The 27,008-nt window shown below is 35.6% G+C and overlaps 1 protein-coding gene and 1 non-coding gene across 10 annotated transcripts in view; both read right to left on the bottom strand.

Moving 5' to 3' along the window:
• Positions 1–1,881: 1,881 nt before the first annotated feature.
• The window catches only part of NAA35 (N-alpha-acetyltransferase 35, NatC auxiliary subunit), a 47,164-nt gene continuing 22,037 nt past the window's right edge, over positions 1,882–27,008 (bottom strand). For 7 of the 9 annotated variants that reach the window (XM_045580074.1, XM_036433621.2, XM_036433622.2 and 4 more), the window contains 15 exons: positions 26,547–26,597; positions 25,818–25,901; positions 24,598–24,712; positions 21,102–21,280; positions 18,204–18,263; positions 16,251–16,357; positions 13,534–13,600; positions 11,531–11,629; positions 10,529–10,707; positions 8,915–9,051; positions 7,349–7,416; positions 6,262–6,402; positions 5,754–5,876; positions 3,100–3,180; positions 1,882–2,281 (listed from right to left, as the gene is read on the bottom strand). In XM_045580074.1, the coding sequence (XP_045436030.1) occupies positions 2,222–2,281; positions 3,100–3,180; positions 5,754–5,876; positions 6,262–6,402; positions 7,349–7,416; positions 8,915–9,051; positions 10,529–10,707; positions 11,531–11,629; positions 13,534–13,600; positions 16,251–16,357; positions 18,204–18,263; positions 21,102–21,280; positions 24,598–24,712; positions 25,818–25,901; positions 26,547–26,597 (1,551 nt within the window). In that variant the 3' untranslated portion in view covers positions 1,882–2,221. The remainder of the gene's footprint in view (positions 2,282–3,099; positions 3,181–5,753; positions 5,877–6,261; positions 6,403–7,348; positions 7,417–8,914; positions 9,052–10,528; positions 10,708–11,530; positions 11,630–13,533; positions 13,601–16,250; positions 16,358–18,203; positions 18,264–21,101; positions 21,281–24,597; positions 24,713–25,817; positions 25,902–26,546; positions 26,598–27,008) is intronic. The other 2 variants (XM_045580075.1, XM_045580078.1) reach the window with 2 other exon arrangements.
• LOC118716795 lies at positions 10,013–10,140 on the bottom strand. The gene has a single exon (XR_004987257.1). It is a non-coding gene; the product is annotated as a small nucleolar RNA SNORA48 (small nucleolar RNA).

A 27,008-nucleotide genomic window follows, 5' to 3' on the forward strand; every position in this document is an offset into this window, starting at 1 on the left:
TAAAAACTGGTTTGTAAAATTCTGATAATGTATACACTGAATGATTATTCTAAAATATGTTCCTTCCCATGCACTTAAAACACATAACTGAAAGGCTTTAATCTTACTGGTGTGCATCTCTGGGAAGAGTTAACTGACTTTCAATATTATCTTTAAACTATACACTTCAGATAATGAGTTTTACAAACCAAGGCCCTAACCAATTGAGACAAATGCTTACTTTCTGCTCTTACTCCTGAATTGAGTGACATCGAACATAAGCTGCCAATATAGTTTATTCCCCTAGAGAGTCTAGTACTATGCTGGGTGCTTAGTAAATGTTTTACTGTTAAGTCTAAATAAATGATTGCAATTCATCAGAGATATCCTAGATAGGTAAATTGCTTTTCATATTAACTTTTTAACTTTTAAAATCTGCCTTTTAGAAACACTTAAATGAGTAGATACCTTTTTGTATGCATGTTAAACACATGGGAATTAAGGTGAAAACCCACTTGGCTGTAAGAGGTAAGCTGGACAGAGTCTTTGTGTTAGTATTGTAGCTTGCTTCTTATTAATTTGTCTCTGAAATCTCCAGGGTGATATGCCACATCTGCCTTTATCCAAATTCTTTTAAGTTCACATTTAAATAATCATCTCAACATTTTCACTCACACTCCAAAAAAGCTGCTGCATTATTGACATTTAACATTTTTGTACCATTTAAAAAAGGAGTCCTGTGACTCCAACCAGCAGCCTACAACTGGCAGTGTTTTTGTTTTTTGTTTTTCCTATAAAGGACAATCTTGCTCTGGCTTTTTGAGATAGACTCATTAAAAAATTACTCTAGGACTCAACAGGTGACATATCTGTGATCAAAACAAAGTACACCACCTTTAAACTTAGCTTAATGTTTGAATTGTAGACAAAGTTTCGGAGTTGTGTAATAACTTTACATGATCCTCCAGAAGCAGATAAATTCTCTTTTTAAATGGAAGGCATTATTAGCAGAGGACTTCAGGGGGAAAAAAAAACACCCTTATAATCTTACAATGAAAATGAATGCATAGGTAGATTGGTTCAGTATCTTAGGTCATTTCATCTCTTCAAAACCCTAAAACTCTTTGGGCAGCTGTAGCAGGGCAAAATATTCAGTCATCTCAAGTTTTATTTTATGGCTCCTTATTATAAGCAGACGCAACCAGTTCTGATTCCCTACTCTCCTTAAGATTTGGAGGTATTGGATATACCAGCTTGTGTGCTTGGATTGATTTGTAAATACCTGACAAATGAACCAACTTTTATCAGCTTGAAGCAAACTGTTTTAAGCGCAAGGACCAGACTCCAACTTACTACTCCAAATTCCTCTGTACTTCCAGCCATCCTGTGTTCCCACCATCAATATTTCTTTTACTAAAGCAGTCAACTTACTGTCCTACTGACCTTTTTTTACCTTCTCTACTCAGTTTACCCCAGAATAGCTCAATGCCACATTTATAAATTCCACATTCCATTAACTGAATGAGCAGGTTCTAGAAAGATTGTCACTTTCCTCAAGCTTATTCTACAGTTGGGAAGATAGAAACTACTATTGAAATTACAACTAAAAGTGCTAAGTACTTTTAAGGGGCTTGGTCTAAATGTTAATCTTTTAAAAGCAGCAAAGTAATAGTTAAGGACATTTTTAAAACATCTACATTCTTACAGGTATATAATTTGTCGTGACATGGAATCAATGCCCATATAATAGCCTCCCTACATAGCTTAGACTAGGCCCCTTTCAAAATGTATTTTGCCTAAAGACCTTGATTTGAAACATCTTTTAGATAATTTGTTTGAATTACTCAATTGTTAAACAGTAAACACCTTCAGCTCTCAACATGTACCATCAAAATATTACTGTTTTATCTCCAGTAACACGTTTTGGTCATATTTATTAACCTTTATAAACACTATTTTCACTCAATCATTTATAAAAAATGATTTATCATTAAATCTGTAACAAAACCATATAACGTTCATCAATGCATTCAACGGGATCAGTTTCATCCACAGACATAATAAACCACTTTAAAACAGCAGTTTTCATTCACGTCATATAAGGCTGTCAAAATAAAAATTCCTCATAATGGTTTGTCATCCAAGAAATCCATGTCACTTCATGTTATATGGTAAGACTGATGGGTGGGTCCTAAAAAGTAGAATCTGAAAGATTTTACTCCTTTATGATCACCTGTCAGTCTCAAACAAGTTTCACAACAGGAAAATATTTGTGAGCAGAGAAATCAAATTCAGGAGGAACCTGTAAAGAAAATCAGGAAGTCAATGTATCTAACAAATATTCAAACAGTAAACAAAGATTATTTTTATTTTAGAGGATTTTTTAAAGACAAGGTAATACAAGAGATTTTTTAAAAGCTGGTTAAATAGCAAAGAACTAAGTTAGGAACTAACCTGGGTTTATGAAGATCACTAGAAAACAGGCTGACCATCTATCTTTAGAGAACAGTTAAAAGGAAAATGGACTTAAATTACAGGAAAAAGTCATGGGTCGGCAAATTTTTTAGTTCCAGGGTCACCAATAGTACTGAACGATTAGAGTCGCTGGTAAAGCCAGGCAGGAAAGGAGATAGAAAACAATGGGAGTAAACAAATAGCAGTACATATAACGGGCAGATGGCACCACAAAAGCCTCAGCGGTTGGCTTCCAACGAGATGCAGAACCTCTGTGTTGAATATTTACATAGCACTGATAAAATATCAAGCAAGCATCCATCTCCTAAACCATTAAAAATATCTTATTGAAGCATCCACTTTTCCAACCACAGGCGACTTTTTAAATACCTCTCCCATATATGTATGTATACACCTTTTTTTACCCCAAGTAATTTGAAGAGTGGTAAGGAGGGGAATGAAAGGCAGAGTTTTGAAAATTTAAGTTAACTTACGTCTCAAGTCAAAAGGGCAAGCTCTAGTTTATTTTCTATTTCCTGCTTCAGATGCTCTTTTAGGATGATTTTTGAGTGCTTAATTTTTTTGGAATGAAACATCTTATTGAAAAAAGTGAAGCTCTATAATAAATTAGGACCATTTATTTTCCCCACAATGTACTTAACTTACCTTAGATTCCTTTTTGTGTCCTCCTGCCAGTAACTTCATAACCACAAAATTGGGTTTGGCAACCTTTAAAATTCTATTGACCTAAACAATGAGCAACATTAAACTTTATCAAAACATAAAATTTACAATCAAGATGTCTTAATATTATAGATACTAATAGGAACTTTGCACATGTGTTGACATTTTATTAAATATAGGTAATTTAAAAATAGATTTCTTTTAGTAACACAGAACCCTATTTCAGTCAATTTTGAAAACTTTAAGGGGCTACTGTAGCTTGCTCTTAGGAAAACAAAAGAACATTGAGCTGCGAAGACAGCACCATGGAGGGGGCCGTGGACTTTGAGTGAGGCTGTCTGCTTACAAATTCTAGCTTTGCCACTTACTAGCTATGAAATCTCTGGCAAGTTCTCTAACTTCTCTTCCTCAGTTTCTTTATCTGTTAAAAAGGGGGTTAATAATTTTCCCTATCCCACCAGGATCTGTTGTAAAGATTAAATGAGTTCATATATATTATGACCTGAGAACCAGGCCTCACAGGTAGTAAGTATCCTGTAAGTGTTAACTGTTATTTCTATCTCTGTCTAAAAAGCTTCACTCCAACACATGAATACTGATGGGATGTGCAACTTGAAGGGACAAGTTCTGTCGTCTTGCTGACCACTCAGGAAACACACTTCACCGTACTTTAATGAACACTCCTCCTCAGCTCCAGATCGCACCTCCACCTGCCCTGATGGCAGCTCCATTTATGTGGGGTGTCCAAAACAGCTCAATGTTCCAGCTCTGCCACCCTCCCTGCTCCACCTGCATCTTTCTCAAGTGATTCCATCCAACCAGGTGTTCAGGCCAAAAACCTTGGAGTCATCCTTGACTCCATACCCAATCCATTATCAACCAATTCTGCAGGCTTGACCTTAAAATACATACAGAATGCTATCACTTTTGCTCACCTCCACTGTCACTTCCAACTCTTACCCGGATACTGCTATGGCCTACTACCTGGTTCCCTTGCTTCTGCTGACCCCACTATAGTCTATTTTCAGCCAAGTGACCACAATGATCCTTTGAACACAGATCTGGCCACTCCTCTGCTTGAAACCCTCTAACAACTCCCCTTTTTTGCCCCACTCCAGCACATCAGTCCTTGGCTGTTCTTCAAGTACTCGAGGCACACTCCTGCCTCATCACACCTTTACACATGTGGTTCCCACCGCCTAGAAGGCTCCATGCCTACCTGGCCACATGATTTGCTTCTTCACCTTCCAGGATTTGCTCAAAGGCCACCTTATTAAAAAATGCATCACCCCCTCTTCCTCCTATCTCCTGTAGCAGTCACTATCCCATTCCCAGCCTGATTTTTTTCTTTGTAATATTTATGATCTACTATACTATTTTACTTATCTTTTCATTTATTATTGTCTGCAACTCACCACTGAGGAGGGCTGTGATTTTTGTCTTTTTTTCACTGTTTGACTCTACCACAGTGCTGGAGGCATAGGAGGCACTAATGAAATACTTGAATAAGTCAAGTCCACTACTAGTAAAAGAAATAGGCTGTTTTTTTAATTTTTATACTTCCCTCCTTTTTTTTATTACATGGATATACTAGTATGTGATAAAAAAAAAAGTTGTCTCTTTCCCATCCCTGTTTCCTGACACGCCCTCCTCTCAAGAAGCACACAGTTATTCTAATTTCTATTATCTTTCCAGAAATATGTTACATAATACTTTCCCCTTTTGACTGAAATGGCAACATATTATATAGCTTACTACCTTGCCTTTTAAACTTACTGTATTCTAAAGAATGTCCCATTACAGTATATAAAGGTCTTCCTAGTCCTTTCAAAAGTTGCATAGTATTTCATTGTAGCACGTGTCTTAAGTTATTTTACAGTCCCTTGTTGAATGACGACTTTCTTCACTTTTTTGCTAATATAAATCCTGCTGTGATAAATACTCTTGTATTCTGGTCACTTCCCTTACTTTGCACATGAGCACATGTTTCTGTAGAAAAACCCTAAGAAGCAGAACTGCTGAGCTACCCTTCCATGGAGGTTGTACCGAGATATACTCCCCCACAAGGTGTATGATACAAGTTACTCTCTTTACAGAATAAGTGCATTTAAATAAAAGTAGATATACAGCAAATTGAGAAAATTATAAAAACCTGAAACTTAATATGTACAAGCTTTGTAAAATGGTATTTTAAAATAAAGTCACCAAAAACAATAGTCTTTATTTTATATGGTCAAGAAGATAAAGTGGTTTTCACTTCTTGTGATAACTAACCAGATAATTTTTCAGATTAAATATTTATGTGATTATATTTGAATATAATAAACTATAGATTTAAATATTTTAAACTAACATTTCTAACAAGCCAGATCTTATTTCTATTCTTCACAGTTGTGTCTTAATTTTTCCTTGCATTGATTTCTAAATTTACCCATAGAAGGTATTTATATCACCTCTCATCAAATTTTAAGCCTGACAAGGGTAGGTTAAGAAAGCCATTTGAAATCTGGGGCAGAAACATGACAGGCTTCACTTATGAATACCATGAAGTTCACTTTTACACGAACTGTCACCCAGCGGTAAGATTTGTACTCCCGACCATCTTTTCCTGTAGAGTCACTGAGACTGAGCCTTACCTCGCGGTCGGGGTTCGGAAGGTTCTCCAGGATCATTTTGGCCTGCTGGAAGTGCTTGCTAGCTGCCACGTACAGTTCTGGAGACTGGGGGGGAGGGCTGTATTTATTGAGGTCAGACATTTCCTAAAAGGGGGAAACACTATTATTCAAAACATGTTCAATATGAACAACTCTAAAACATCTTTAAAATTAATTCTATATTGACTATCCATTCCTATATAGACAACTAAGCAAACACTCAGCATGTCCCTATTTTTTCCTAGGTAATATTAAATTTTCAACCTTCAAATACTGCCTCATATTATTCTCATTCTTAAATAAGTGTTAAACATGATAATATTGTAGTATCCCCAAAAAACCAAATAATTTTGATTGAAATTGCCATTTTCTTACTTTGTCCCATTAGTCCAACAGTCTAACTTCAGTATTTTAACAAAGTGGCTAGGTATAAACATCTCTCAGAAAGCCTAAGAATAAATATTTTAGTGACTTTAGTGAGCAGGTTCACCTTGAACTGCAGATAGTGCACTGGGGGTGGTGTCATTACGCTGTTGAATGGAGCAAATCTGTGCTCATATCGAACTTGTTCGCTATCAAGCTCAAACTTGGGTTTTCGTACTTTGCCATCCATGTCAAATGCTACCATGGTCTACAGGAAAAAAGAGAACAAGGAAATATATATCAATATGAAAAAGTAACCATTCTCATTAATTCAGAATAGAAAACAAGAAATAGCTATTTACAGATATCTAAAACAACTTAAGGCTCAGAAGTCAGAAACAGGAAGAGAAAAACTGGCTTTAGTGTTTATTTTTATGAAAACCTTATATAAAAGGTTTTCAAGGCCTAGGATAGATATTACTATTTTTCCCAGTGAAATTATACCATATGCACATTATTTTTTCCATGCTTTACAATAGTTTTGAAAGCTTCAAGTAAAAGTTTCTGAAAAAACATGTAGGCATATAAATTTTTATAAGAAAAAGAGTACATGTTCTGTATACCATGTTTCCCGAAAATAAGACATCCTCCAAAAATAAGACCTAGCGCATGGAAAGATAAGACCTAGCGCAACTTTGGGAGAAAAAATTAATATAAGACACTGTCTTATTTTCGGGAAAACAGGGTGTTTTAAGTTTCTTGTTATTACCATTAAAGTTGGGACTCCTTGAAAATGCCTGTCTGTTTAAACCATTCACTGTGGAGCCTGCTCCTTTCCTAATACACTCCTAAAAGATGCAAACCCTGTCTCTCCCAAGAAACCTTTGCTGATCATTGATAAACCTTCTCTGATTATCTGTGTCACACATGTCAACTGTCCTGTCATTAATAAGGCACCTGAGATAAGGATCACATCTGATTAGACTTGGTATTCTGCAAGGTATTCATTACAAGATATCTGGCATACAACCTGGGCTCAAATATTTGGTACACAACTTCATGAAAACAACTAGACTTGGAAAAAAGGTTTCAAGCAGATGTTTAACATAGGTGAAATTAGAACCTAGAAAAAAATCACAAAGAGAGTCAATTTTAACTAAACTACATGATAGTAGTATAGTTAAAAAGCAAAAAGAACTTTATTTTCAACTTACCTTAAACATTCCAGCACACATGTTCTGATAGGCCTGGCTCATTGTGATTTCTCGGCTCAAAGGGCGAACTGTAATTAGAAAGAAAATCACCTGTACTCTTTCACCCTCTTGCATTATTGCAGGAGAAAATATAATTTTTTAAATATATTTTTATTGATTTTTTACAGAGAGGAAGGGAGAGAGATAGAGAGCTAGAAATGTCGAAAGAAACAACCAGTTGCCTCTTGCACACCCCCTACAGGAGATGTGCCTGCAACCATCAACTAGCTGCCTCTTGCACACTCCCTACCGAGGATGTGCCCACAACCAAGGTACATGCCCTTGACTGGAATTGAACCCGGGATCTTTCAGTCCGCAGACCCGACACTCTACCACCGAGCCAAACCGGTTTCGGCAGAAAATATAATTTTTAAAAAGAATCTTCCATGTTTACTAAATTAAAATTTCCAATAGTTTGTTCCTACAGGCTACATTTTATTTTATGGTCCAAAACTACAAATAATAAAATATAACTTAAAGACTAAATGAAAATCATGTTCCTTGAATGGTTAATATCAAAGAATTCTAATGTAAAGTAATTTTAACTTCTGAGTTCATTATATAGAGATGTAACCTTTTTTTTCCCTGTATATAATATAATATGTATTTAGTCCCAAATGCTGTGATAAATGATGTTTCCTCTTTTTTTAAAATTTTTTTCAATTACAGTTTATGTTCAAAGTTATGTTGTATTAGTTTCCGATGTATTGCATAGTGGTTAGACAATCTTATACTTTACAGAGTTCTCCTCATATTTCCAGTACCCACCCAGCACTGCACAGAGTTAAGAGATTTCTTAAAGAGGAAACACATGAACAGTCATTTAATAGCCCACCCAAACTGTTAAATCTGATGGAAATACAAAGAAATATTTTGTAATGATTATAGCAGTATCTGTACCCATCCACAAGTGACTAATGGGGCAGTCCCTTTGAAACACTTCTTTCTCCTCGTGGTCCCTGAGTGGTGTGCCAAGGTCCTAGTCATCCTGTGCAGACTCTAAAAGCACATCTCCAGATCTGCCTCTCTCCTGAGCTGCCGGCCTTCTGTCCAAAGATCAGAAGCTTGCTGTCTTGCACTTTAACTAAATTGCTTGCATGGTCTATGTGCTACTTCTTGTCCTAAGGTCCTCTGACACATGGAATTGCAAAGAAAGGAATCAAAAAGTGTTGCATCACTGCCGAAAACGGTGTGGCTCAGTGGATAGAGCGTCGGCCTGTGGACTGAAGGGTCGCAGGTTCGATTCCGGTCAAGGGCATGTACCTTGGTTGCAGGCACATCCCCAGTAGGGGGTGTGCAAGAGGCAGCTGATCGATGATTCTCTCTCATTGATGTTTCTAACTATCCCTCTCCCTTCCTCTAAAAAAAAGAGAAAAAAAGTGTTGTATCACTAATATTGGGATTCCGTTTCTTATACTTTTGAAGAAAAGATGAGAATTAAAATATTATGACTAATTCATCCATTACATGGGACAGAAGTGTCTCCAATATTGTTTGTTTCTTAAGTTTAAAAATAATCCACCACACCTTTCTTCTTTTTCTTTGTCTTTTTACTGCTACGGCCCTTCTGCTGCTCTTCCATTATCCGTTCCTCTGCCATTTGAGAGCCATCAGCACGACTTAATGTCGACATCAACCATGCATAAAGGAATTCAGACAGATACCTTATAGAATAAAAATGTTAGTTAACAGTGAGTATCTAAATGAGATTGCTTTATCAACACATGTATTGATACTGATAAAGAGCTATTTTTCATAATACTAAAAAAGTATTTTAAAAATAGATTATCCAATTAGATAATTAATAGATCTTAGATGAGAATCAGCATTACAAGTGATTAACTTTCCCTTTCTTGTAGCCATCTATGTTGCCACACAATACTGGAAAATTTAATTTTTCTACAATGACATGTGTTTTACTACTTTACAAAATATTTCTTGATAATGATGTGTATACGTAAATCAAATTAATGCCCATTACATTGGTTTTACTATATCAGGACACATTCACCTCAACCTATTAAGTAAATATTTTCCCCCGTTATTACAAAAAAAAAAAAAAAAAAAAAAGGCAAGTCCAAGCCAAGAGCACAAAAGCTTCCAATCAGCCTCCTAAAACCACCAACAAAGAACTTGAGCATTTTCTCCATAAACTGTCTTCTTTGTCTACTATTAGTTAACAAAATGTAACCCAAGTATCTATACCAAGACCCTTTGGTAAGAATTATCTATTAAAATATTGGAGAATATACTAAATAATATTTTTATCATATCACTATAGTTGATGCTCAAATTCAATTTTCATAATCAAGAGCTTTTGGTTCAAGAACCCTTAGCGCCATGATAAAACAAAACAAAACATGTCAATTGCATGGAAGAGAATTACTTTCATTCTTTCATAGATTTACTCCAAGGAATATACAATACCTTAATTACAAATAAAATAATTTGAGTTAAAAGATGAACTATATTAAGATTTAATATACTAAACTTAATTGTTTGTGATGAGCAATAATAGATTATTATTTTAAAATTACCATCACAATTTGCCAGACTAAGAAAAAGATTTAAGATGACTCAGACTCAATCCATTAGCTCAATCCATTAGCTCTCTTTTTCCCACTCCCATGTGTCCAGAACATGAATCAGGCATGGGCAGAGACCAAAAGCCAATCGGGGTTAAACAAGGAGTGACTTGTTCCTGGCTGAAATTCTTCACTTTCTTCTGTGACAGTTTTCCCATGCCTAAAATATTCTCAAGCATCCTCTTGCTAGCTCTTGTTATCTCCAAGTGAAAGAAGAGAACTTCTCTGAGGATCATTTCTCATCAGCTTCTTTATACCACATGAAACAAGTCCTTAGGGATGCAGTCTGCAAATGATAATCTCAGCCTTGATTTCTTCTCAGAAGAAAGATCTGGCTCAAATTTTGAACTTTAATTCAGATAAGTACAATACACAGCTAATAGCAACTAGCATCACTGAAATTAGGCCAAAATGTGTATTATTTTTTCCCTTAGAAATAGATAAGAGCTCTTCCAATTGTCCCAAAGCTAAAGTTAAAATACACAAATGAAAAAAGTACTCTATGGTTATATTCTACAGATGCTCTCTCAGATCTTTTCTATCCCCCCACACTTACCAATATATGTAGTAGTACTCGTGCATGCTGTAGAGCTCCAGTTCAAAGCCACTGAGAAGATACTGTATCATAATTTTGAGGTTATGGTAAAGGACCCAGGTACCTAAGCAGGCCAAATGTTGCCTTTGGGGTTCCTGTTTCAACAGCATGGTGTGAAGAGCGGCATCAACCTTCTCTGCCTATCAGAATGAAATAGCGCAACATTTACTTTCTTTATAAGTAATGAGAGAATTTAAAATAAACTGCTAAAAACAGCATGAGCAGAAAATGAAAATCTTGCCACTAAAAGAACTCATACTTACAAAAGTAGTTTTGGTTAAGTTTATAACCAAACTTTTCATTTCACAATGGATAACATTTAGCTAAATAGTCTTTAAGCTAAAAAGACATCCAATTAATAGGCCAAAAATAAGAATAACTGATTTCAGGTCTTTAGTTATATTTTCAATTAATATTGCTGCTGCTCACAAATTTACTCTGAGGTTAATATGTAATAATTTTTATAATACGAACTTGCTGTAAAATTATAGTTTTACATATGTTTTATAACTTATCCTGATTACCAAAGAAATAATTCAGTTTGAATTATTGTTCTGTTTCTTTTAAAAAAATACATGATTTTTAAAATTGATTTCAGAGAAGAAGAGAGAGAAACAGAAACATCACTGATGAGAGGAAATCACTGACTGGTTGCCTCCTGCACATCCCCTATTAGGGATCAAGCCTGCAACCCAGGCATGTGCACTGACCAGGAACTGAATCATGACCTCTTGCATATGTGGATGCTCAATCATTGAGCCACTGCAGCCTGGGCTTGTTCTGTTACTTTTTGGAAACTCTTACTTTGGTATATGAAACTGTTACATTGTAAGGAAAAGAGAATTCACCATAGTGAAAAATTAAATAGTCAAAATACTATTCCAAAAAATTGTTTTAAAAGTCTGGTCACGTCATATGAACTGCTGAATTTTAGAAAGGAAGGGCTACTTTGTTGACTCTTACCTCATCCTGCAAGGTAGCAAATTCCTCGAGAATATGACCGAGCTTGTCTCTCTGTCGAGCCCTATTATGCCCATGGATCTGAATAAGACTACAGAAAGGCTGCAACACATTAAAATTTGTTAACTATCAATATGAAATTTCCTGATACTATAGAAAATTAACATTCCAAGTTTCCAAAATCTGGTTTAAGGAGAAAAAAAATACTGAATATGTAAGAATCATGCCTATGTATATTTTTTACATAGGTGTTTCTTTTTGAGGAACACCAGGGTTTATCAATAGATAGAAGTGGCTGTTATGAAACTTGTTTGCATAGGACAAAAATATCTTCTTTTAATCTTCAGATGTCATTCCACACTTTAAAGAGGAGTTTCTTTTGTGCTTATTTCAAGGCAAAAAGCACTGTTCAAGGCTGATACATCTGTGCAGCTTTAAATACACCAGAATGCCTAATAATTGTAAGACTTGACAATGGCGAATAACTATAAACTCTTTGGTTGTTCTGTTCCTAATCTATACAATGGCCTACATAATAAAAAGCTAATATACAAACCGAACCACACTATGGAATGACTGGTTGCTATGACGTGCACTGACCACCAGGGGGCAGACGCTCAACACAGGAGCTGCCCTTTGGTGATGAGCATGTTCTCACAGGGGGAGCACCACTCAGTCAGAAGCTGGGCTCACAGCTGGTGAGCACAGTGGCAGCAGTGAGAGCCTCTCTCGCTTGCATGGCAGTGCTAAGGACCTCTTGGGGGATGTCCATCCCGCTCCTCAAGAGGACGCAGGCCAGGCTGAGGGACCCCCTATTCCCCAGGGCATGAATGTGGTCCACTGGGCCTCTAGTCCTATATAATAAAAGCCTAATATGCAAATTGTCCCTCAACCAAGAGTTCAACCCAAGGGGTTAGGGTCAGCTGGCCAACGGCCTGTGGCCCCACCACAGCCGACCCCCTTTCCCTGATCGGGGGTGGGGCCAGCCAGCAGCCAACCTCTCACATCCACCCCTGGCCAGCCCAGGCAGATCAGCCCCGGTCAGGGTGGGCTGGCCAGAGCCCATCCATGCACAAATTCATGCACTGGGCCTCTAGTTCTCATGTAAAATATTGTAACATTTTAGTAATCGAGCAACAACCATGAACAGTAGGATGCTCTGATTTAAGAAGTATGAATCATAAGATTCAAGTATAATATTATTTTAATATGGTATACTTTGACAGATTATCTCATTTGATCACTAACTAGTCTATCCTCTTAAGAGGTACAGAGGTAAAATTAACATTGACATTTTAAAAATCGGGAAATTTATAGAAAAGTAAAGTGACCTCCCTGATAATGATAAATTACCACTGATAAAAATGAAATCTGGTCTCTCTTTTGACCATACCATGCTGTCTTCATGTATATATGTATGTGTATGTGTGTGTGTGTGTGTTGTTTTAGTAATTAGAATGACTAAAAAGAGCTCTCAGTAAAGAGATTATAATTAAGAATGGCTTATAATAAACTAAATCCACCACAAGAGTTGTATGTTTTCTTAACTCCTTGAAATTTGAAAAAAGTTTGTGATCTCATCTAAATTAATAATTTTACTCTAATCCTGGTCATTAAGATAGTTTGAGGATAAGTGCCTGGGGATGTTACAAATATGCCTAGTTTATAAGGTCAAAAATAAGTAAAGATTTGTGTCCATTTAAAAAAAAACACCAAAAAATAATGTGGACTGCTGTTTCCCCAGATGGCGTAATAACCCGTTTCTGTGGTTCCTGAGGGTATTAGTAAGAGGCATCCAAAAATGCCTCTGTACCTGATAACCTGCCGGGATCACAATAGCTTATGATGCTATCAACTCAAGCATAAGAAGAGATAGAAACTTTCTATGTAGTGAATATGGATAAGAAATATTAGATGGAAAAATAGCACAAATTAATGCTACTAAAGGAATTATACCCCACAATTTTTAAAGTATCCATCACAATGTTCCAAACTGTAGTACTTACCCGAACACAGTGAGTAACAAAGGAATCAATACAATCCTTAGCCTGGTGGTTATTATATAGGCAGCACCTGTAAGAAATATCCATGTCATGAAAATCAAACTATTTGGGAACTACCATCAGAAATAACTATAGTTTAATAGGAACTAGATGTGGCAGACAGGGAGGCACCTAGCAAGGTCTGTTCAATCAAAGGCCTCTCTGTGTCCTGTTGTTAAAGATGGCCCAGAAAACACCTATCAAATATTTGCTTTTCCATCTCCATGTGAATTGCCTTCATCCTCTGTGAAGTCCCAAAGTTCTAGCTCCCTTTCTCCTTGGCCCAAGGTGGCACATAAAATAATGAAAGAAATAGAGTATTAGGTTGGGGGGAAAGGGGGTAGAAGAAAGTTGACACTTCAAAAAAAATGTTTTTATTAATTTCACAGAGAGGAAGGGAGAGGGAGAGAGAAAAAAAAAAAAAAAAAAAAAAAAGGGAGAGAATCATCTATTGGCTGCCTCCTGCATGCCTCTCACTGGGGCCCACAACCCGAGCATGTGCCCTGACCAGGAACTGAACCATGATCTCCTGGTTCATGAATCGATGTTCAATTACTGTGCCACACTGCTGGGCAGCTGACACTTTTTAAATAGACTGATCAGGATAGCCCTCACTGAAGTGATACTGAATGGACCTGAAGGTAGTGAGGGGGCCATCTTTGGGAATTTTTGAGGAAAATGTCCTCCACTCCCATCTCTGTGTAAAACCATGAGAGAACGTGTATGTTCCAGGAAGAGTAAGGAAGCCAGTGTGGCTGAAGGAAAGGAGGTGCAGGGAGGGCAGTTAGAGATGACATCACAGGGGTATCGGCACAGGGGTCTAGATAAGAGCATATGGGGCTTCAAAGGCTCAGTTATAGATTGTGGCTTTTACTGTGAAAGAAGTGATGAACCTTAACCAGCACCGAGGATGCTTGGGAATTTACTTCCTCCCAGTTAAGAAGCAGTCCTTAAATGAGAGGTGTCTGGGTAAATTCTCAAGTTCCCTTGCCTGAATAGGACAACTCTGAGGTGTCACCCACAATGTCTCCAGAGCTCCCCGACAGGACTGAACCGGAGGAGTTACTCTCCATGATATATCCTATAGCAATATCCTATACTTTTTCCTGGGAACACTTTATAATTACATTTACATGAATCTTTGTCTCAGGGTCTGCTTCTGAGGAATCCAACCTCAGAAAAAAGCTACTAGAAAGTTCTAAGTGGGATGTGGCATGATTTATTCAAGAAATTGGTTGCTGAACCACTAACTGTTCTTATCTATCTATCTATATATCTATATATATATCTATATATATATCTATATATATATATAGATATATATATATATAAAAAAGCCTAAGCAACCGTCTGACCATCCGATAGCTATGATGCGCACTGAGCAGACTGATGAATCTCAGAGGGAATGGGGAAAGATTAACCAAAGTTCTTATATGCATACTAGAGGCCCAGTGCACAAATTTGTGCACCAGTGGGATCCCTTGGCCTGGCCTGCAGGGCTCTCTGACATTCCCCAAGGGGTCTCGAATTGCAAGAGGCCGCTGGACAGGCCAAGGGACCCCACTGGTGCACGAATCTGTGCACTGGGCTAATATTAATATATAATCTCATACACCCAGTCTTCATACACACTGGTTTCTTTGTTAAGAAATAGGCTCCTGCCCTAGCCGGTTTGGCTCAGTGGATAGTTTGGCCCACAGACTGAAGAGTCCTGGTTTCAATTCTGGTCAAGAGCATGTACATGGGTTGCAGGCTTGATCCCCAGCCTTGGTCAGGGGCCCTATGGGAGGTAATTAATGGATATCTCTCTCTCTCACATCAATGTTTCTGTCCCTCCTCCCCCTTCCTTCCATTCGCTCTAAAAATCAATGGAAAAATATCCTCAGGTGAGGAATAACAAAAAATAAAAGACTCCTTTCTTCCCTCAGCCATGGAAAGCTCTCCGAATTTTCCAAAATGCCAATTCAAATGATGATTCCTTCTGCCTGAAATACTTGCCAGCCTCTTATAGCAGCAATTTTTTGGGCAATGACTCTGTCAGACATAATTTAAGAATAAATTATCTGTATTTTTCTATTTCTATCTAGACTCAGCTCATTGAAAATAGACCTTATCTTTTTTTGGTAATCATTTCCCAAAGCACCTAACAGTGCTTTGCACTTAGTAAGGGTCAATGCAATTTACTAAATTTCTGATAAGTCCTTGATATTTTTCTTCTTATACTGGACCTAATGTCAACTTCACTAAAACCTCTGTCTAAATCTAAACAACATGTATCATAAATCTATTTTAACATGACCGATTTTTTTTTTTATATGGATACTTGATTCTAACAGTTTTAATGCCTTGATTAAAAAGGAGATGGTCAGGCAATTTGGGCTTTTAAGAAACAAATAGGGCCCTAGCTGATTTGGCTCAGTGGATAGAGTGTCAGCCTACGAACTGAAGGGTCCCAGTTCAATTCTGGTCAGGGGCACATGCCTGGGTTATGGGCTTGATCCCCAGTAAGGTGGCATGCAGGAGGCAGCTGACCAATGATTCTTTCTCATCATGATGTTTCTCTCTTTCCTTTCCCCTCTGAAATCAATAAATGTATATATCTTTATCTATAATTTTTTTAAATTGCCTTTCTTCTTATAAAAAACCCACACATTTGTTATAAAACTTTCTACAATACTTACTTTGGGGAAAGCACTGGAGGACTGACAAAAGATCGAAGTGCATCTTTCACCATGTCTTGCATGAGGTGAGTTCCAAAGACCTTTTTGTTATCCACCAAGAAAGTGGTCTTAAAACAAATATTATATATTAGTAATACTGCCACAAACTTGCTGTTGACCCATTGCACCTATATCTGCCATTATTGTGACATGAGCTTAATTTTTTAAAATACCACAAAGTAAAAAGAGATTAAAATATTGAAAGTTGATGGAAAATTTTTATAATCAGTCTCCACAATGGATATTACTTATTAATCCCTACTTAAGGTGTATTTGATGCAAGAGAATAAGTCTTTCAAGTCAAAAGTAGTAATTGTGCATTTGTCAAATTAACTAACTAGTCTAAATATGTCAAATGAGCTAATACATAAGAATGAGCGTCATAAATTGTGAAATAGTAAATGGCTATATTTATTAAACTAGTCAATAACCTTTACCTCTAGTGAATGCTTTGGAATATATACAACCTTTCCAAAATTGGATGAAGCAATAGATTATTAAAAAGTATATTAAATTTAAAATAAATAATTTAATAATTTGTATTTAACTTTCTCCCTTCAACCTCAATGCACTGTAATATTTACTATATTGTTCCTTACTTGCTTCCTAACACATTTGAGGAGTTTCCAGTTTTTTGTGATCATGAACCAACAGTATAAATATCCACATACAGATTACCAAAACATCAGATTCCACTTCTCTAGGGTAAACAAGTAGGAGTGGGGTTTGTATATTTCATTTTATAAGAATGTGCCAATTGTTTTCCAAAGTATCTGAAGCATTCATTCCCATCAGCATTACATCCTTACAAGCAGTTGATATTCTATTTTTCTTTCTTTTTTAAAAAGATATTCTGAAAGGTGAATAATATTTCATTACAGTTTAATTTGCAATTCAGTAATATTAATGATGTTAAATATTTTACCATATTGAAGTGTTCAAATTTTTTGTTCACTGGATTGTCTTGTTTCTTTATAGTTATGCTTATAGAGTTCTTTATATGTTCTAGATCCAGGTCCTTTGTCTCACAGTATTTACAAATATTTTCTCACACTCTGCAGGCGTCCTCAAACTTTTTAAAGTGGGGGCCAGATCATGGTCCCTCAGAGAGCTGGAGGGCCGGACTATATGAACTACTAATTCCTACTGTAACACCTCGGCTGCGCTCACTGCCCAAAAAACCTGGCGGGCCGGATCAGACTCCTCTGCGGGCCGCATGTGGCCCGAGGGTCGTAGTTTGAAGACACTTGCTGTAGAGGATCTTCATTTTCTTAATTGTCTTCCACATAATTACTAGTAAAGTTTTAAATTTATCAATTTAAGGATTATGCTTTTAATGTCACATCTGAGCATTCTCTGCCTTCTCCAAAGTCACAGAGATTTCTTCTCTTTTATTATGTCTTCTTCTAAAAGTCCTATAGTTTCACATTTTACATTTAGGTTTATGATGTATTCTGAGTCAAATTTTTCCCCATATGCCCGTCCAATTTGCACCACCAGTTGAAAAAGACTACCATTTCTCTATTGATTTATCTTTGTGCTTGGTCAAAATTTTACCATGTTAATTTCATTTTCATTCTAATTTAAGATTTCCTTTTTGATCCATGGGTTCTTTAGACATGGATTAATTGCCAAATATTTAGAGAATTTTCCAGGTATCTTCCTGTTACTGATTACTCATTTAATTCCAAAATAGAGTGCATACTTTGTATCATTTTGTTTTAAATTTGAAGTTTATTTTATGGCACGGGTGTGATCTTGATAAATGTCTAACACTCTCTAAATCAATGCTTCTAATAAAACAAAAGTTACATTAAATGTGGAAATCCTATGGCAAGAAATATCTACCTTTTGTTCCATCAATCACATAATTTGATGTTTAAGGAAGTTTTTTCAATACTAAGTGGAACTTACTTGTAACAGAGATCTTGAAAGAACACAAGGTGATTGTTCACTAAACTCACAGAAAAAATCCTAAGAAAGAAACAGAGAAAAAGTAATGTCAAAAATAAAAAAAGTAATGTCAATAATAAATTAAATAAAAGCAGAAAAGCATCTGCATAGAGAGTGTAATTTTTACTAGAAATAATATCGTACCAGAGTCAGAATATGTTCTCTTAATTGTCTAATTGTACTAATAAGATTTTGGATAATTTTAGAGCCTTAATTTTTTAAAACAAACTGACCAATAATAGTATTGTGTGGATACTCATATTAAATCTGTATACCATGAAAATAACAGTAACAGTAATAACTTACTAATGACAGAGGTTTACTTCCTACTTCACATAAATAAATACCAAGTAAGTAGGCTAATTGGATTCATATTACCAAATGACTGTTCCTGATCTTAGGGAAAGACCAAAAGATATGCTCAGAAAACTGAGTTTATACACAGAGAGGAAAAAAAGATAGACACTGAAGGCTGGCTGGCTGGCATGGCTCAGTGCTTGAGCATCAATCTATGAACCAGGAAGTCACAGATCGATTTCGGGTCAGGGCACATGCCTGGGTTTCAGGCTTGATCCCTGGTGTAGGGTGTGGAGAGGCAGCCTATTAATGGTTCTCTCTCATTACTGATGTTTCTCGCTCTCTCTCCCTCTCCTTTCCTCTCTGAAATCAATAAAAATATATTTAAAAAACAACAATAGGTTATAGGATTGTATAATAGTTATTTTTTTTCCCTTGATTTTTTAGAGAGGAAGAGAGAGGGATAGAGAGTTAGAAACATCGATGAGAGAGAATCATCAATCAGATGCCTCTTGCATACCCCCTACTGGGGATGTGCCCACAACTAAAGTACATGCCCTTGACCGGAATCGAACCTGGGACCTTTCAGTCCGCAGGCTGACGCTATATCCACTGAGCCAGACCGGTTTCGGCAGGATGGTAATTATTTAACTTCATATTTTTCTGGGTCAAAGTATGTACATTTTTAAGATGAGAGAGATAGCCACTGGAGTACAGTAGAATGACTATTTCCCTTTACAATATTAAAATAATATTTTACTTATCAAATTGTTGTGAATTTCTTTAATTACTATTAAGTTTGAATATTTTTAATGTTTATTGCTTTTTAAATGTTTATGTCCTATCCCAATTTTACATTTTGTTGCTTAACATTATCTTATTGATATGTCTGCATTCTCTAAAATCTGTCACTTTATTCTAATAACAAGCTTCTTATGCAGTTCCAGCAGACCATTTGGTCCCTTATCCTTCCTCACTTTACTCTTGGCTTCTGCCACAGGCCCCCACTACCATGAACTATTCCTCTGTCCCCAGCCTTCCAGAGATCCAGACTTTTCTCTGACTAGGCTCTTTTCGTGTCCAGTGGGCAGCAAGTTAGGCCTGGCTCCCCAGCTTTCCTCTATTATGGTATGTCATTATGCATTCACCCCTCTAAGGGAATCTATAATCTCCTGCCAGAATACAAATCCCAACTATTGCATTATATTTTCTGATTCCAATTCACATTGATCTTCTCTTTTTCTAAAACCCTACAATTAAATACCTATGTAACAATTAAGGAACAGAAAAGTAAGAGCAGAGAGTAAGAAAATCTCTATTAACCAGATAAGTTAATAACCAATCTTAATTAAGTTACAATGAATTACAAAATGAATTGGCTTATGCTTGTAATCTTTTCTATCTTTAAGATTCATGATTCTTAAGGACAGACTATTATAAAGTAAATAAACACAACAGGAAGTAATAAAGGCATAATCAATGAAAGTTTCACTAAGGAATGAAGACTTAAGCTGGGCTTTAATGTCAAAGAATTAGTGGAAGGGAAAATAAAATTATTATAAGACAAAACATAAACAAAAGCACAAATCTTCATTGACCACCAACTATGTCCCATAACTGCTGCTTAATTCTAGGAATGTAAACTGGTTAATTTGTCATCTCAGGAAATACAGACAGAAGAGATCTGGAACCAATAAGGAAGATTTCACAGAGGAAATGACATGGGGCTAAGAATTATGTATCACAGCATGGAGGGGGAACAAACGCATAGTCATGCAAAAGAAATTAGTGTAATTATGCCTAAATATCAATAATATTATTTTGCATATTTTCTACTTACCTTCTAAACATAAATATCACTACAACCTTACCAACTAACAAAACTCCACCTCTGAATGTTTTAATATTTCCAAAATAAAAGTATATTTTTCTGTATTTATGTCCATAAAAAAGGTTAATCCAAAAACTGTCAACTTAAAAATGTACATACTCTCTTACCCAGCCACCTCACTGTTTAGGAATTTATCTTAAGGGGGAAGAAAGTACCTACAAAGATATCTGCCCCAGTATTGTTTATAATAGTAAAACACTGAAAAAAATTTTCATATAATTTAATATGAACGGATTGAAAACAAACAAAACACCTAATTTATGTTTACAGTGGAATGCCATGTAACCATTAATATAGAAATATATTTGTTGACATGAAAAGACAGATATTCACAATATAAAGATTAATAATTAACAAAAAAGTTTACCACATACCATGATACAATTTTTATATGAAAAAATATTGGTGTACATGCATACTTAAAAGCTTTTGAAGACAGAATCCAGAGTTCAAACTCCCATTTTTTTTTTTTTAAATCAATCTTTATTGTTCATATTATTACAAAGGTTCCTCATTTCTTCCCCCTTCCAGGTTCCCACCCCACCCTCTGCCCTTTCCCCACCCCAAACTCCCATTTCTAAAACTTTGATGAATTACTTAAATTCTCTAGACTTTAGTTTCTTAATTTCTAAAATGAATAGTTATATTCCAGAATAGAGATTTGAACTTACCAGGATACAATGTAAATTTGTTAAATTGACGACTTCACAGACAGTTTTTATTCTATCTATTAATCTTGCAAAATAGTTGACCATTTCTTCCCTTTTAATTATTTTTGCATATCGAGGGAAGGTAGGTGGAAGTAGCCTCTGGTTAACAAGGGGCTCAAAGCCCATCATAATTGGATGATCTAAAAAGAAGAAAAATGAAATTTTTAATGTTTCTCAGAATTTTAAAACTCAAATACTACTAAAAGTAAAAAAGGCCAGTTTCAAAAACATCTCCAAACAAATTCTAATGACATTATCTAGATTTTATATTTTACAATTAACATATCTATACACACATATTTTAAAGTAGATAAGCATATTTAATAACCTAAAATTTATTTCCTATCTACATGATGTTGGTAGTGATGAGGGGGGCTTCTACCTTCAAGCCAGGAATGGGATAAAATAGGGATAATATAGTCCCTTTTTCTGATAACAACAGTATAAAATTAGAAATGGAAAATCTACAAATATGTGAAAATTAAACAATAACACAGTTCTGAACAACTAATAGGTTAAAGAAGAAATCAAAAGGAAATTAAAAATATATCAAACCAAATGAAAAATTGATACATAACATACCAAAACCTATTTGTTACAAAAGCAGTTGTGACAGAGGAGTTTACAGCAATAAATGCAGATATTACAAATTTTAAATAATTTCAAAAAACAACCTAACTTTATACCCCAAGGAACTATAAAAGAAATTAAGCCCAAAGTTAAAAAGGAAGGAAATATAATGATTAGTGTGGAAATAAATGCAAGAGACCAAAAACACAAAAGAAAATATTAACAAAACCAAGAACTGGTTTACCAGAAAGATAAAAAAAATTTGATAAACCTTTAGCTACACTCTTATATGTCTACTGACTGGAGAACTTAGTTTACATTTAAAGTAACTGTCAATAGGAATAGAAATGCCATTTTCATTTTGTCAATTGTTTCCTGGTTTTGTAATTTTTAAAATTTTGTTCTCTTCCTTTGTTATTTGATAATGTTCAATAGTGGTATGCTTTGATTCTGTTCGTTTTATTTTTTTTTCTATATATCTATAGGCTTTTGCTTTGTTGTTACCATGAGGTTTGCATAAAATACATTTATAATAGTCTATTTTAAATTAATAACTTCAAACACACAAAGATATCCCTACCATTTTATATCTGATGTCATAATTTTCATCTCCCCCTTAAAAATATAGATTTTATTGATTTGAGAGAAGAGAGAGGGAGAGAGAAACATCAAAGATAAGAGAGAATCATTGATCGGCCGCTTCCTGCATGCCCTCCTACTGGGGATGGAGCCCACAAACGGGGCATGTGCCTTTGACAAGAATTGAATCCGGGACCCTTCAGTCCATAGTTAACGCTCTATCCCCTGAGCAAAACCAACTAGGGCACAATCTGCATCTTTTACACTGTATATCTATTAACAAATTATTATTTTTTAAATATGTATTTTATTGATTTTTACAGAAAAGAAGGGAGAGAGGGATAGACAAAAACATTGAGAGAAACATCGTTCAGCTGCCTTCTGCACACCTCCTACTAGGGATGTACCCGCAACAAAGGTACATGCCCTTGACTGGAACTAAACCCAGGACCTTTCACTCTACAGGCGGACGGTCTATCCACTGAGCCAAACCAGTTAGGACTGTCAAATTATTTTAAATACTTTTTTATCTTTTAACCTTTCAGACAAAAATTTTAAGTTGAACCCTAACCGGTTTGGCTCAGTGGATAGAGAATCGGCCTGTGGACTGAAAGGTCCCAGGTTCGATTCCGGTCAAGGGGATATGTACCTTGGTTGCAGGCACATCCCCAGTAGGAGGTGCGTAGGAGGTAACTGATCGATGTTTCTCTCTGATGAGATGTTTCTCTCTGATCGATGTTTCTAATTCTCTATCCCTGATTGAGATGTTTCTCTCTGATCGATGTTTCTAATTCTCTATCTGATGAGATGTTTCTCTCTGATCGATGTTTCTAATTCTCTATCCCTCTCCCTTCCTCTCTGTAAAAAATCAATAAAATATATTAAAAAATGAAAAAAAAATTTAAGTCATTTATCCACCACCATTAGAGTATTCTGAACGAAACTAGTTGGCCCTTGGTATCTACAGGTTTTATATCCATGGATTCAACCAAACAGATCAAAAACAGGATTCAATCTGCACTTTGGAATCTGCAGATACAAGTTGACTGTATGCATTGTTCTATGCTATTTTATATGTGTATCCATGGAGGATCCTGGAACCAATCCCTTGCTGATACAGAGGGATGGCTGTGTATATTTACTTTTAACAGTTTTGTACTTTTCTATGTTTTCAGCCCAGCCCAAGCTTCCTCTCAAACTTCTGTGATTGTCCATACCTCCTCTTCAGTTCTTAGAAGTAGCTGAGATTGTGCCAACACCCATCAGTGTCCCAGAGTCGGCATCTACATGTAGGCCAATTAGAAGCTAAATCCTCAGGTAGCAGCTGGAGAAGTATATAGTTAAGCCCATTTCCAGGCAGTAACTGGGAGATGGGCATTTTTGTTCAATTCTTCTGGGTGTATACCACGGGGAAGGGTGCTCCCACACCTGCTAACAACTGTTTTTTTGTTTTATAGTCAAGTGGGGTTCTTCAAAGCAAGCGCAGTTGGTTAGTTGGGCCAGATGATTGAGGGCTCATCCAATGACTGACAGCTGCAAAAGCTTGAGCACAGCTGTGTGCAAGCTTCTTTCTGGGAGATACTGGTAACTGGGTTTTATTATTGCAAACAAGTTGGAGAAGTTGGGAAAGATGCCTGCTGGTTTTCCCAGTCTCAGGAAGATCTGACCTAGGCCCTACAAGTCCGCTAAATGGAAGCCTGATCCTCAGGCAGCAACTCTTCCAGTATGCAGGAGAAACAGGGAGGAAACCTCTGTTTCTAAACAGAATTTAAACTAGTTCACACGTCATTAGCATAATTATCATCCTAATTTTCTGAGGTACCTGGTATATAAAAATGGGGCTCTTGAGTGAATCCATAGTACAAACTGCTGTTCTTGACTTTCCTTATCAGTGGCTAAGAATTCAGTTATTTGAGATCAGCTAGATCAATGTCCTTTGTTTTCCAGCTTCTAAAATTTTGTTGCTATTGTCTCCTTTCCCTGTTTATTCTTCTTTATTGAATAAGCCTGGTTGGGTCATGAAAGACTTTGTAATGGAAGTGATGATCTCTTAAAGAAGTAAAAAGGAGAGGTGACTAAAAAAAATGTATTGCTGACATCACAGCATGGTCACCAGACAGGGAAAATACTCAGAGCACTAACAGGAAGATACAAAGAAGGGAGCATAAATACTTTATAAGTCTATGGAGCAAAACATTCCAAGGCCCAGAGAGACTTAATTAAATAAAATTTTAGCGAACATCCATATGACCCAAAGCAATCTGGATGGGAAAGAATGAAAAGAGTAGGAGCAAAAACAGACAATTACCTCCTTTTGTAGTATCATTCTGGGCCTGGATGCCATGATGCAATGAATTATGAATGACAGAAAGAAGATCTGCTGCTTGAACCATCAATTTTTGAGCTTCTGCAACAGCACTGGTCTAGCAAATAAATCACCAAAAACATTCTTACATATTCTTTCACTGAAAGATATACATTGGATAGGAAAATCCTATAAACAATAGTGAAATCAAGTGCTTGCTGTAATGACATTGGTTTTCATGAACTATTCACTTAATACAGGATGTCCAGATCCTGTTAGGATAGAAATTATTTTTTATAATTTTGTAAGAGCCATTAAAAAACAATAGAAAACATTTCTGGTTTATTCTATTAATATTTTGTTTAAAAAGAGAGATGTAGCCAACTGGAAAATTTCAACTCTGTCACTCATCAAGGTGAAATATAAAAATAAAAACAGAAAAAAATAAAATTGCAAAAGTTAGAACACTGGTAAAAGTTGGCCTTTTACTCACCACTTATTAACTATTCACTAATTTTCCTGTAATTGAGATACACACACACACACACACAATCACCATCTTGGGCTTGCATCTACACAAATCTAACAGCTTTTTCTGAATGAAAGAGGACATCTTAAAATTAACATTAAATATATATATATGTATAAATATATGTGTATAAATAAAAAAATGTGTGTGTGTGTGTGTGTATATATATATATATATATATATATATATATATATATATTGATTTTTTACAGAGAGGAAGAGAGAGGGATAGAGAGTTAGGAACATTGTTGAGAGAATCATCGATCAGCTGCCTCTTCCACACCCCCTACTGGGGATATGCCCGCAATCAAGGTACATGCCCGTAATGGAATCGAACCTGGGACCCTTCAGTCCGCAGGCCAATGCTCTATCCACTGAGCCAAATCGCTTTCGGCTAAAATTCTCATTTTTACCTTCTCCTCTCAATTCACAAATCTGACTCCTATTTTTATATCAACAACAGATATGCATATGTTATGGAGCAAAATGTAAAATTCATATGATTTTTGAGAAAATCATCAGGGCTACTCTGGTGTAAATGTACAAATGTTCAGTGCTGTACATGTGCAAATGGGTAATATCAATGAAAAAGTCTCAGAACTACTTCAATAAAGCATTCTATCAAAACAAAACAAAACAAAACAAAACAAAACTATATACCACTAAATAGACAGATGATAGTAAATGCCCTTACCTCTTTCTTAGTAAAGGCTATAAGCACTGTCAGTAACACTCGAATAAATTTCATCCTGCTGAATACTGCTAAACACTGTTGGTGCTAAAAAAAGAAAAAATATATATATGAACTAGAAGTTAAAAGATGCAAAGTCTGTCAAAAGAATTTCATTTTAAAATATATTTTAAGTCCTAAATCTCAGTGTTAATAACTTAACTACATTACAAAAACCTTCACTCAGTCTTTAAATGCCCGAAAATTAGAGCTGCAGGAAACATAGCAAAGCTTACTCTATTGAAATAGAAAGCTTCTGTATCAAAAGGACTGATTTTTCCTTAAGACAAAAGTTACACTATCATCTCAAAATTGATTTAATAATAAATTAAAAAGGATTGTGAAAAAACTACTTTAAGCAGAGTCAGAAAATTTATGGCCTCAACTAAGGTTTGGCAACTTTTGATTATATGCAAGTTCTTGACTTTTGCCAGGTTTTGATGTGTCATCTGTAAAAAGTCATTTTTTCTTCCTTTCTCAAAGGAATATTGAAGATTCAGTTTTGAAATCATGTATGTGAAAGAGATGTATTATCATTCTATCAAAATAAATACAAGGGAAATAAAATCCCTTGCAATGTCCAATTTGTAAAGAAATACCTTAAAAGGGCTCCCACAAATTATAACACATAAAACTATAACATTAAGAGGTTGATTTCTCTGATACTATCTACCAGAAAATAAGTTCAATTACTTCTAGTTCAACTTCTGGATCTCTTTCTTCTCCTTGTCGACTTCGAGTACTCTAAAATTTTAAGAAAGGTGAATTAAAAAAAATACAAGCTTATAGAAGCATTAAATAAAGTCAAAGCACTAAATTAGTTTAATGTAAGAATCCATTTTTAAGAAAAATATCTGAGAGGGAAAATAAGCTGTTCTTAGTATTTATTTCCTCCTATTAATACTATATTTAAAAAGTTAAGTTTTACAAAGATCATACAAAAGAGTAAGGTATTAAAAGCAGCAAAAGCAGAACAGTAAAATAATATAAATAATAGCACATGGTACTTCTTTCTTTTAAAAAATCTATTCTTTGAAATTCTAGATGCTTTCAAAACTAGCCCTATTGGAAAAAAAGTAATATTTACAAAACATCATCATAAAAATAAAGTCACATAGTGAATACTGATCTGTTCTGCACTAAAATGCAAGCCAT

This window comes from Pipistrellus kuhlii, unplaced genomic scaffold, assembly GCF_014108245.1.
Source record: "Pipistrellus kuhlii isolate mPipKuh1 unplaced genomic scaffold, mPipKuh1.p scaffold_m20_p_12, whole genome shotgun sequence".
Lineage (NCBI taxonomy): Eukaryota > Metazoa > Chordata > Mammalia > Chiroptera > Vespertilionidae > Pipistrellus > Pipistrellus kuhlii.